Source organism: Octodon degus, unplaced genomic scaffold, assembly GCF_000260255.1.
Source record: "Octodon degus isolate 3935 unplaced genomic scaffold, OctDeg1.0 scaffold00047, whole genome shotgun sequence".
In the NCBI taxonomy this organism is placed as follows: Eukaryota; Metazoa; Chordata; class Mammalia; order Rodentia; family Octodontidae; genus Octodon; species Octodon degus.
The window spans coordinates 13,086,103-13,099,337 of NW_004524623.1; the positions used below are offsets into that span (position 1 = coordinate 13,086,103).

At 45.3% G+C, this 13,235-nt stretch overlaps 1 protein-coding gene across 1 annotated transcript in view; it reads right to left on the reverse strand.

The window, feature by feature from the left end:
- Positions 1-2: 2 nt before the first annotated feature.
- The window catches only part of Sinhcaf (SIN3-HDAC complex associated factor), a gene marked incomplete at its 3' end in the record, with an annotated part of 26,986 nt that continues 13,753 nt past the window's right edge, over positions 3-13,235 (reverse strand). Inside the window, exons 3-6 of the mRNA XM_004632220.3 lie at positions 11,855-11,954; positions 10,179-10,305; positions 2,798-2,948; positions 3-93 (exon numbers count right to left, since the gene is read on the reverse strand). Of these exons, the coding sequence (XP_004632277.1) occupies positions 3-93; positions 2,798-2,948; positions 10,179-10,305; positions 11,855-11,954 (469 nt within the window). The remainder of the gene's footprint in view (positions 94-2,797; positions 2,949-10,178; positions 10,306-11,854; positions 11,955-13,235) is intronic.

The following is a 13,235-nucleotide window of genomic DNA, read 5'->3' on the forward strand; positions in this document are numbered from 1 at the left end:
TTCTTGTTGCTGCAGCACGGCTTGAAGAGGTGCGTGTCGATGAGGACTTCCCCAAAGCGGCCTTTGTAGATAATCCCACAGCATATTTTCTGTCTAAAGGGACAAGTGGAACAAAGCATATTAAGAGCAGGAAAGTAAATGCTGAGGGAACTAAACACAGAACTACTGTTCTTATTACTAGTCTAACATGACCAAGAGTTTCTACTTCTGCAATCTTCTCTCATCCCCAGTAAAAGGACTCCTGACAGACTGCACATTGACTGGGGAATGGAAACCACCCCTCCCTCTAAGGCTGCTATGGAATTTTCTTGACTATTAGGGAGGAAGAAGGCATTTAAGAGCATGTTTCAGGGGCTGCTTCTAAAATTAACTATTTCCTTCCAAACTTGTAGGTCCTCAAAGAACTCAGCACAGCCTCCAGAGGCAAGCAGATAGCTGCGGTGGTTTTATTTTAGTTAACCGAGTAGATCAAAGTGTGTAAGGGTGCTATCACTGGACATTAAAACTGGGAACAGGGGCTGGGGAGATGGCTCAGTAGAATAAGCGCTTGCCTGGCAAGCACAAGGGCCTGAGTTCAATCCCCAGTTCCGCCAAAAACAAACAAACAAACAAACAAACAAACTGGGAACAGCCAGGATCACCTGAGAAGCAGATCCCTTCTCAAGAAGGCAATATGGGGGCTGGTGAAATGGCTCAGTGGTCTAAAGCACCTACTTAGAACAAGCTTAGCAAAGCATCAGGGACCGCGGTTCAATCCCCCAGCACCACATGCCAGCCAGCGCCGCCCCCTGGTGGGCTGAGCTGGCCACACACACACACACATAAATAAATAAAATTTAAAAAAAAAAGGCAATATGCAGACTTCTCTGGACATACCCCAGTGACTGCGTCTTGCCTCCCTTGGCACTAGGGCAGTGGTGGCAGACCGAGAGCAATGTGCCACAGACAGCATTTGTTATCACTGAAAGCTCTAAAAGGTTGGCCACCATCGCTCTCGGGCTTTCGTTTCCCTTTTTGCCTTCTGTCTTCTGGTTCTGCCGTTTGTCTCTACTGTAAATTGCTAAGTTATCTACTACACAAACACCCACACGTATAGAATCACATTATATTTGGCAACTCTGGCTCAACATTGAGAAACAAAGACTCACATATAGGTACAGGGCTCTATTTCACTGGTGGGTGGACTATCCATTGTTGGTTTATCCATTCTCTGGCGTATAACTGTGGGGGTTTTTTGTTTTTTTGGGGGGGTGGAACCGGGGCTTGAACTCAGACCCTTGCACTTGCTAGGGAAGTGCTTATTCCACTGAGCCATCTCCATGGCCCCTCTGGCGTATGACTGTTGCCAATGACAATGCTGCTGTATGTGTGCAGCGTATACATCCTAGAACTGTTTTCTAGATTATACTGTTAGGACACAGGAATGGAACACCTTCAACTCCACTCAGCAAGCCAATTATTAGCCAACACGGTTAGCTTTTTCATTCCCATCTTCAAAATTTCACCTTTCCATGGTCTCCAAGATTTTACAACAGAAATTATATTAGCATTGACTGGTCTAGTGCATATAAAATTAAACTGTACTTCCTTAACTATGAAAACATATGAACATCCATGGAGACCACTAAGCTCTCAGCAGATTTAATATTAACCAGTTGGCTTTTCACGTGTATGAGAGTTGGCCCGAGGCTCATCAGGCCCTTGTCTGGAGCTGGGCAGCAGACTCATAGTACGTGAACCTCCGAGTCACAGGCCCCCACGGAGGCCTGTAAGACAAGGCCACAGTGAAGGACACCTGGCTCCAACCTCCGTAATTAACTAGATAGACTGTAGCTGCAGGCACCTCACTCCTGGGTGGAGACCTTCCTGAGGATGACACAGTTCTCCTAAACTAATGTAATGTCTTACTTGGAGAAGCCCTTGAGCAACTTCCAAGGTCTTTGAATGACAGGGCCCTGCCTCTCAAGGCAGAGTCCGTCTTTCTTCAGTGTTCCCCTAGTTCCTGCTTTGTTTTGATAAATAAATAGGGGCAGCCAGAGAATCTTGAATATTTTTCGTGGGGCTGAGGAAGTAGCTCCATAGTATAAGCGCCTGCCTGGCAAGCGCAAGGTCCTGAGTTCGATCCCCAGTACCAAAGATAAGTTTTAAAAATCAAAATAAAACATTGGGGCTGGGAAGATGGCTCCGTGTAATAAGCACTTCCCTGACAAGCGCAAGGGCTTGAGTTCAATCCCTGGTTCCACAAAAAAAAAAATTTCTAAGTATGTCATTGTGATACATAATGAATACATTCGTTGTGGGGAACTGATACTTAAAATGCCTACCACAGACCTAGTTCAACTTTCACATTCTGTACGTCCACTGATGAGATTTCTGGATGAATTTTTTTTTTTTTTTTTTTGCTTGCATCTGTTTTGTGCAAATTAGAAAATCCTTAACTACTTTCCCTTTGAAAATATTTTCCCTTTCCTACTCCACTTTTGAATTTTGGGGCCACACACATTTAAAAAAAAAAAAGTATGTGCAGCACTTACATATTTTTAGGTGGCAAAACTGATAGTTGTCAGAATTTTTAATCGACTCCACTATAGGAAATGCAGCTACCTAGAAGTATTTTCTAGCATTAATCAATTTTAGGAGGAAACACAGAACCAGAGCGCCTGCTCAGACCCTGTTCAAACAACCTCCAACCATGTGTACTGTTTGCCAAGGGTCATTTAGTTGGTACAGAAGTGGGCAACTGCTGCCTGTAATTAAGACTGGTGGTTGATTACAGGGTATTTTCTGTTGCTTTTACCTTTTCCAGTATGTAAGATCTAAAAAGGAGAAAACCGGCGTTCTGCTGGAGCCAGAAGCCATCTCTGTGTCCGAGCCATCATCTGACTGGTTACTGTAACAAGGAGACTGGGCGGGGGAGGCACTGGAGGTGGTGCTGTGCGCGTCAGAATCTGCATGGAAGGAAAAGCTCAAGGTCATCACTTGTAACCAACTCGGCACTGCTCCGAGATGACGTGTGTGTGTGTGTGTGTGTGTGTGTGTGTGTGTGTGTGTCTCCTAATGAACCCACTGTAATACACACTGAGTCGGAAGCACGTTTAAGCACACCTAGTGCACAGCATGGCTCAGCAACAGTGCACTGTGGAGTATCAGCTCTGCGCCCTGGAGACTATGGTGGCTGACCAGGGGCTGCTGACCAGGAGCCTCTGCTCGCACTGGCTGCCTGGCATCAGGAGAGAACTGCACGCACAGGGCGGGCTTGGGAGCACACCATTATCTGACACTGGCAGCACTATCTCCATTGATTATACATTACTTCAAACCGTTAAGTAAGACAGGGGCTGAGGATGTAGCTCAGTGCTATAGACCTGGTCCCGAGCTTGATCCCCAGTACCAAAAAACAAATGCAAAGGTCATTAAGATATTAAATTGAAAAAAAAAAAAGGACATTAAGTTGATAAAAAGGTAAACAAGAATTCATTTTCTATGCTAATTTTGAAGACAATTATTTTTGTTTGTTTGATGTTGGAAATCAAACTCAACCTCATACTTGCCAGGCAGGCACTGCACCACTGAGCTACATTCCCAGCCCTGAAAACTTACACTACAGTAATTTTACAAGTATTTCTGCTTCCAGCAAGGTGGGCTATACAGGGGCTGGGGAGATAGCTCAGTAGAATAAGCCCTTGCCTGGCAAGCGCAAAGGCCTGAGTTCAATCCCCAGTTCCACACACACACACACACACACACACACACACACACACACGATGGGCTATACACATTTTCCCTCTACCTACTGCTCATACAACTAAAAAAGCCCTGCTCATTACAGACCTAAAACTTCTGAGCTGACTGGAATGCTAAGCAACTCAAGACCTCAGACCTAAGGAAAGGTGAGCACAGTGGGGAATTCTCTAGCTTTTTTCTTTGCCTCAAAAATCACAACCTGGAGAAAGCAGCAACTCAGAAGTGCAAATGAGAATAGAACTGGTAGCACACACACACACACACACACACACACACACACACACACACACAGGAAAAGCCCCAAGAAATGCCACTTGAACTCTGTCAAAGGACTAGAGAAAGGGGGCAGCCTAACATTTGGTTAACTTTTATTACATAATAACCATTCTGCTCCAACTAAACACAGAAGAAAACCCTGGACCATCCATCACCTTCCACCCCAGTAAAGGCCAAGGAGCAAGGTGCGACATCCCACGTTGGTGTACACTGTCACTTGGCACCCACTTGTAGGAGGGCAGTAAGTAGCCAGAAGCCTAGTGCAGAGCGAGGACTTCCACTAAGGTCCACCAGCAATGAGGCCAGCCGCTGGCCACAGGGAGCCTGAATCCTCTCCCACTGGTAAGAAAGAACCTGCGCCCCCTTGGACACCAACGGAGGCAGTTCGGCTTTTCCAAGGGCAGCAATGAACCAGGTGGCCATACCGCCCCCCCCCCGCCCCGTTTTAACTGGGCCTAGACAACCCAGTTCAAACAGGTTCAGTAAGATCCAGTCTCACAGGGGGCCTGGCCCTAGCTCAGTCCTTTAAGTGGCTGCTTCCACAAAGCTGGCAGCCTCAGGTTGCTGGAGTTCGAACCTCACAACTCTCCCGATGGCCAAAAGTGCCCTGAAGGCATTCGAGGAAAAAAAAAAAAAAAAAAAAAAAAAAAATCCAGTCTCACAGCAGAATTTGAAAACGTCCATAATTTCAACAAAATCGCAGCACAGTGAAGAACAGGAATGTCTCCAATTGCATGAAAAGGCAAGCACATGCCAGCACCACGGTGACAGATGTCAGAATCATTAGAGGAAGATTTTAGTGCAGTCATGACAAAAAAACGTCAGTGTGCCGTTACGAACACTCTGAAACATGGCTTTAGTGAAATCACAGGAAGTCCTCATTAAGGGAGGGGAGAGGACACTGGGACACAGTGCAGGGCAGCCTCGTGTTTGGCAGCCACAGGCCAGGGTTCAGGATGGGTTGGGACAACAGACAAACTATCAAGAAACAAATGGAGAATTTCAAACTGAAAACTACAATAAATGCAATAAGCAGCTTAGTGGATGGTAACAACAAAGGGGACTGAGAAAACAAAACCAGTTGTAAACTGCAGTAACAAAAATTACCCAATCTGAAAACAGAGAAAAAACAAATGAAGCTAGAAAGGAAAAAATACACACGGGATCATTGTACTGCTTATTTCTGCCGGTCTACTGAAAGGAACAGTTACCACTTTACACTTCTTTCTCTCCTTTTTCTTTTTTAATGTATGTAGTACAGGGTCTCACCACACAGCTCAGACTCTAGGGATCCTCCTGTTTTCAATATCCCCAGGGCTGGGATTATAGGTATGTGCCACCACGCCCCGTCTCAGTGGCAGAGCCTGCATGGCTTATGCAAAGCAACCATTGCTGAATTCCTATTATTTTGTTAAGTGAAATTCTGTATCTTTCTTTTTTTTCTTTTTTTTTGCGGAACCAGGGATTGAACTCAGGCCCTTGAGCTTGCCAGGGAAGCACTTATTCCACTGAGCCATCTCCCCAGGCCCTAAATTTTTTAAACTATTTCTAAAATTCTTTAAAAAAAATAGAAAGCGGGGCTGGAGGGATGGCTCAGTGGTCTAAAGCACCTACATGGAACAAGCTTGGCAAAGCACAGGGACCACGGTTCAATCCTCCAGCACCACATGCCAGCCAGCTGCGCCCCCTGGTGGGCTGAGCTGGCCACACACACACACACACACACACACAATGTTAAAATAAAAAAAAAAAAAAATAGAAAGCTATATTAATGGAGCTGGGGATACAGGATAGTGGCACAAGCGCCTGCCTGGCAAGTGCAAGGTCCTGAGTTTGATTCCCAGAACAAAAAGTTTTATTTTTATTTATTTATTTATTTTTTTTGGTGGAACCGGGGATTGAACTCAGGCCCTTGCGCTTAACAGGGAAGTGCTTATTCCACTGAGCCATCTCCCCGGCCCCCAACAAAAAGTTTTATTAACATCACTGCAGTTTTGGAGAGGCTGGGGGAGGTGAAAGAGCAACAAAATAAAATGGCTACAATTTTACCAAACGTGGTAGGTGACATAAATCTGACAGACTCAAGCTCCTGTGCATTTATACAAACAGGATAAACTGAAGAAATTCATGCCAAGACAAACCCCTATTAAACCTCTGAAAATTAAAGGAAATCATGAAGTCAGCCAAAGGAAAATACTACCTTACCTATGAAAGAAGGAAGACAACAGATCCTAATTTAAATCAATGGTAAAGTTCATTAGATGAAAGGCTAAATAAATCTCAGTAATGTTTTTCCTCAGAAGTCTTCATATAAGTTTAAAAGTCAAAAAACACATCTTGTTCGTCAGCCACTACACTAGAAGGCTACAATATTGTTGTACCACAGCCAACATCATAACCAGGATAAAATTAACCCACATCCACCAGACAAATGCATAAGGCAATCCTCTGAACTCAGAAAATAATCACATATTTACTAAGCACTAAAACCCGGTTATATGTCAGAGGGGGGTGGAAGGGTCCTATTAAGCTCAACAGTTTGCATTAATGTTAACATAAGGGGGTTGGGAAGATGGCTCAGTAGAATAAGCACTTGCCTGGCAAGCGCAAGGGCCTGAGTTCAATCCCTGTTTCCACACCCCCCCCCAAAAAGTTAACATAAAAAGACAAAATTATAAACATGTAAAATAAAGTACCATTAGTATGGTACACATCCTTTATTTCCGATATAATAGCATTCAATTTCATGAAAAGAATCCTCCAAAGTAGCAGGCGGAGCAAGCCTAGTGGGACATTTTTAAACTTCCCAAACAAATCAAAGTGGACTCACTCTACGCTGCTGAGGAAACCCACAATCTCAGAAGTGTGTAATTGGGGGCCGGGGAGATGGCTCAGTAGAATAAGTGCTTGCCTGGCAAGCACAGGGTCCTGTGTTCAATCCCCAGTCCCACCAAAAAAAAAAAAAGTATGTAATAGCTCTGAACCATCTGAAATTTCAGTGAGCGAGCTTTTTTCACTTACAACTGTAATTTCATGTTTTAATATTTTAGGCCTTAGAACACATGTAAGTAACGACATATAAACACAATAAAGGACTTTTTGCAGAAATGTAGGTATGGACATTCTTTAAACAACTCCAATTTACAAGTCTTGAAAATCAAATAGGATTTGGAAAGGCACAAAGCAGCGATTAAGCCAGCACAAGGCAGGTGGCCAGGTGGAGCTGGCCGTTTCCACAGCTTTCTCACTTTGCCACACAGGGAGACACTTTCCCTCGGACAGAAACTCCGAAGGCTCTCCATGTCACCCACAAAATTTACTCTACAAGAATCAGAAATCATTACAAATTTCTGAAAGAATGCCCAAAAAATAGATAAGAATTTGTAGTGTGTGCTGGACATAGCGGTGCCCACCTGTAATCTCAGCACTTGGGAGGCTGAAGCAGAACTGCTACAAGTTCAAGGCCAGCCCAAACTGCACAGTGAAGCCGTCTCAAAACACAGAAAGAAAGAAAAAAAAAAAAGGAAAGAAAAAAAAAAGAACCTGTGGCGTGGGCAGGGGATGCGGCTCATGGAGCTCCTCCCTTCATGCACAAAGCTCTGGGCTGGATCCCCAGAACCACATAACAACAACAAAAACAGTTTTATAAAAAAGCCCTTCTCACAGGCTGATAGGATAGGAGGCTTCGACTAAGCTTCGGCACCCCACAGCCACACCCCTACAGCTGTAACTCCACAGACCTTGAAGCCCTAGGCCAGCCCTTCCCACACTCCACACACGGTGTTTCCAGCAGGTAACAGGCCAGGTAGCTGCTGGATGCACGGAAGCAAACACAATCAGCGGTAGGACCATTCTACCCAGTGCTGTGGGAAAAAAACCCAGGGTCTCGAAGCCCACCTGCCAAAATTCAAATTCACCTTTCCACTTACTAAGTGACCTGGCCAAGGCTACACAGCCACCCTGGGCTTCTTATCCTAACCTCTTAAGATGGAGATAATTGAGACAATTATGTACATAAAGTATATCAAAATGAGTTCTTCACAGTCTTGCTCCACCTGTCAGTAAACTTAATTTGTTTTATTTTAAGCGGGGGAAAGAGGTTGACACACTGGGGATTAAATCCAGGGCCTTTGTTTGCAGAGCTACACGCCCAGAACCCCTGTCCCAAAATATCCTTTATCTTTATAATTTTTAGTACAGGGTCTTCAGAGTCTCACTACACAGATCAGACTCAGTCAGCGATCCTCCTGTTTTCAGCCTCCCACGCACTGGGATTCCAGGCAGGTGCCACCACGCTCAGTCTTAACTGCTGTCTCAGCGCGCTGGGTGTGGAGACGGAAAGGCACGCCGGACCCCCTGTCGCTGCGCGGGTTCCAGTCCACTGCACTAAGCCCACCCTAAAATATCTTTATTTTGAGATAGGGTTTTACTACACTGCCAAGTTGCCCATGCTGGTTTAGAACTGGTGACCCTCTTGCTTCAGCCTCTCAGAGTGCTACAGGCATGTGTTACCAAGACTGGCCATCTCTTTACATTGTTCTAAAACATGCGCGGGGCCAGGGAGATATGCCTGGCAAGTGAAGGACCTGGGTTCACTTCCCAGCACTATATGCCATGCCGGCCACAGAACCCCAGGCACAAGTGCTGGCCGAAACCAGGCCTGGTGGTGCAAGCCTACTGTAATCCCAGTGCTGGGGAGGCTGAGACAGGAGGATCACTATCAGTCCAAGCTGCACAGAGAGATCCTGTACCAAATAAATGAATCATGATTAAAAGAACCAAAAAAATTAAAATTAAAATATGCATGATGGGGGCTGGTAAGATGGCTCAGTGGTCTAAAGCACCTACTTAGAACAAGCTAAGCTAAGCAAAAGCACAGCGACTGCGGTTCAATCCCCAGCACCACATGCCAGCCCGCCCCGCCCCCTGGTGGGCTGAGCTGGCCACACACCCCCCCACACCCACACAATAAATAAATAAATAAATAAATAAATAAATAAATGATTTAAAAAAATATGCATGATGACCAATTTGTCTAGACTGATAACAGTCTAACAAGGACCTATAGACGTTTTTAAAATCCCAAGAGCTCCGAATACAAGTCCTTAACCCCTCTCCACAATCCTGAGAGCTCTAAATCTGGCTGGACCTGAAGTGTAAGGTGAGGTGACAAACATGACTCTCCAGCCTACATATGCACCCCACCTAATGTGAATGCCCTCATACATTTTTGCTGCAAAAACAGAAATAGCTGACTCAGCAGTGGTCACTCCCTTCCTGGGGTGATGAAAAACTTTTCAGCACCGTTACGTGCAGTGCAACTCCTCGCCAGAACCTGAGACACTCCCGAGCACGGCCTGCCCCCACAGGTCCCAATGACAGCGTGCGAAGCTGTTAATCTGACATTAATTTTCCATTCATTACCCACAGAACACACTGATCCTTAAACGTGAAAGCCTGCAGGTTGGCTATACTCAGTATGCAAACGATGAGTCCTAAAATTTCCTCCTGGAAATCCAGGCTTTGGCTGCAGACTGTCCACTAGCGAGTACCTTTCTCCTACTGCCAGGATGCGATTTCCTCAGGCGCAGGAAAACCAAGCAAACAAACTAGGAATGCGCCTTCTAGAAAATTAAGATGCAGTTATAGACATCAGTCATCAGTAAGCAGACTGATAATGCTTTTTTCTTTTTCTTTTTGAGGAACCAGGGATTGAACTCAGGCCCCTTGCACTTGCCAGGGAAGCGCTTATTCCACTGAGCCATCTCCCCGGCCCCTTGATAATGCTTTTATGACATCAAAATCAGATAGACTTTGATGGCAGTTACACAGACCATTAACTATTGTTATTCTCTTATATTTATAATGAAATTTTATTTCTTCATGAAAAATAAATCAAGAGTTCTATGGCCGAGGATATAGTGGCACAGCACCTGCCTGGCAAGCGTGAGGTCATGGGGTGGATTCCCAGCACCCCCCAAAAGGAGGGTTCTAAGATTTCATAGTCATAAGATAACATCTCTACCAATTAACTTCAAATGGTCTTTTTTAAAAAGCTGTAAATGGAAAAATAATCTACACATACCATATATCAGCCCCAACCAAAAATAAAAACTGAAAAATTATTCTCACTGCTAAAGTTTTAATACCAAACTTACTGTGACGTTTAAATTCCTTCTGCAGTTTGCTAATCTGGTTGCTTTTTATCCTGTTTCCAGACAGGGTTTTCACTTTCTTTGGTTTCAGTGTAGTCTTTAGACTGGGTCCTGCCCTCGCATCTACCACCTGGAAGAAAACACTGAATATTTAACATCATTTAAGAAAGGAGACACGGGTATTGGTTCAGATCCATGCCTGTCTGAGAGCTCAGCTTTTATACTCAGTTCTATGTAGAAGGCTCTGGGTGCCTCTAATCGCAAGGTGAAGAACAAATACAAGTCACCTGCGGTGGCTTCTGTGGGGCGAGAAGGGGCCCGGGGCGCTCAGATGTCACGCACCTTCTACCCCTCAGCAGCAGCCCTGCACTCCTGAGTTGCTTTCCTGTTGTTTTTAATTTTTTCTTTGTAACAGTACTAGCCTGCTGGAAAACATTTTTAAATAGATGTATGTGTAGGGTTAATCTGACCCATTTAGATTAAAACAATCAAAACCACCCTGGTGTGGTGGTACACACCTGTGATTCCAAGCTGAGAAGGAGGCTGAGGCAGGAGGACTGCAAGGTCAAGCCTAGCCTGTACAACTGAGAAAGACGCTGGCTCAAAATTAAAGATAAAAGAAGGCTGGAGATGCAGCTCAGAGCAAAGGTCCTGGGTTCCAATCCCTGTCCTGCAAATCATCCCCATCACCAAGCTTAATAACATTTCTACAAGATAATGTTTTATACTTTAAAACGCCCTCAAATACTTTTGATTTAACCAGAAAGCAGCAAGGGAGCTACACTGCTAATTTTTTTTTTTTTAATGTATTTGGTACAGGGTCTACAAGGTCTCACTATGTAGATCAGACTTGTAGTGATCCTCATGTGTTCAGCCTCCCAAGTACTGGGATTAGGTGCGCTACCATGCTCAGTCTTAATCGCTGTCTCAGTACACTCTGGAGCAGGGCCAGCAGAGCACACCAGGGATTGAACCCGGGCCGCTGCACTCTCCTAAGCAGGTGCTTTAATCCACTGACCTATCTGGCTAGTCACTAGTCTTAATTTTAGACTGAAGCAAATCAAGGCAAAGAGCAATGATTTCTCTAAGCTAGTAAAAGGCAAAGTGGCTGATGGGGGAGCCGCCTTCCCCACACCCCGACCTCGGGCATTGTGAGAAGCCTTCCATTCACACTGGCCCTCGGCAGATTTCTGTGCAAAGGAGAGGGTACCATCACCTTCAAAAGTCCCAATTTTGGGGGCTGGGGACATAGCTCAGCAGCACAGGGGAAGGGATAAGAAAAAAATGCCCCTACTTAAAAAATACTCTATATAAATTTCACTCTGAAAGCCAAGGCACAGAAGAACTGAGTAAGACGGACACTGGGCACAGGGCCACTGTGAAGCACCTGCCCTAGTGCGCACAGGGGTCCCGGGGCAGTAGCAAAAGACTAAACAAATACATAGAAAGCTGAACAGTGTTGTTCTATTTTGTGAAAAGTTCTAGGGCCCGGGGAAGGTGGCATACACCGGTAATGCCTGCACTCTGGGAGCCGAGTGACGAGCACCAGCAAGTCCAAGTCCAGTCCGGGCAACCCAAGAACTTGCCTCGGAAGTGGGAAACAAAGGGCTGGGTGCAATCTCTACTAGGGAGGGAGGGTGCGGGGGGTGGATTTCTGAGGAAAAAGAAAAATAACTAACATGATTCCAGTTTTTCTTTGATCCTGCCGGCAGCTTTTTCCATCGTTTCACAAGCAGAACACAGGCGTTGCAGATATCTCCCGAGCGAGTCTCGTGCAACCTGGGAGAGAAGCATCCGTCTTTATCACCACACTCTACCTTGCAGGACAGAAGCAGGCACATTCGTGGCTGACAGGTACAACAATTTCTGTTCTGTTGATTTTTTTTTTTGGCAGAACCGGGGATTGAACTCACGTCCTTGCACTTGCCATCCAAGCACTTATTCTACTGAGCCATCTCCCCGGCCCTGTTCTGTTATTTTGAGACAGGAACTCACTACGTAGACCAGGCTGGCCTCAAACTCAGCGATCCTCCTGCCTCAGGCCCCTCCCACAGGGACTACAAAGTACACCACTGCGAAAGGCAGCACAGGCGCAACTTCTAATCATCAAGGTAACCTGGCCCCACCATTCCTGTAGTGTATTTCAGAAATAAGTTCATTTGTACAGAACCAAGAACCAATGCTATATGTTGAAACTCAGTAGCTTTAGAATAATAAAAACAAATTTCCCCAGCATGGAAATCAGTAAGCAATCAATATAATTCTTTTTTGGGGGCTCCGAATGCTCTCAGGGGTGGTTTGGCTGGCTGGAGTGTTGTGGGGATTGAACTACAGCAACCTGAGGCTGACAGCTTTGTGGAAGCAGCCACTTAAACAACTGAGCTAAGGCCAGGCCCCCAGCAATCAATAAAATTCTTATAAAAATTAACAGGGGCCGGGGAGATGGCTCAATGGAAAAAGCGCTTCCCTGGCAAGCGCAAGGGCCCAAGTTCAATCACCGGTTCTGGAAAAAAAAAAAAGCAAAACTAACACTAGAGAAAGGCTCCTGGTTGCCATGGTTTTAACAATGCCTTCTCTTTCTTGAAATTTGTAGGTATTCCTTCAAATAACAACATGACATGGTATTCCAGAGCAGTGGCACTTAATTCTAGCTACGCAGCAGGCTAGGGCAGGAAGGTGGCATGTTCAAGTTCCACCTGAGCAACTGAATGATACCCTGTCTCAAAGAAAACAACAAGATCTGGAGAATAGCTCAGTGCAATGGAAGAATGCCCAGGACCACCAAAACAAGAACAGGCGAGGTGGACACAGACTTTTTTTTTGGCAGAACTGGGAATTGAACTCAGGCCCTTGAGCTTGCCAGGGAAGAACTTATTCTACTGAGCCATCTCCCCGGCCCCAAGAAACAGACTTCTTGATGATCCTCAAATACTTTGTACAGGAATGACTAAGTCTTCAATTAACAGTAAATGGTGGGGCTGGAGAGATGGCTCAGTGGTCTAAAGCACCTACTTGAAACAAGCTTGGCAAAGCACAGGGACCGCGGTTCGATCCCCAGTA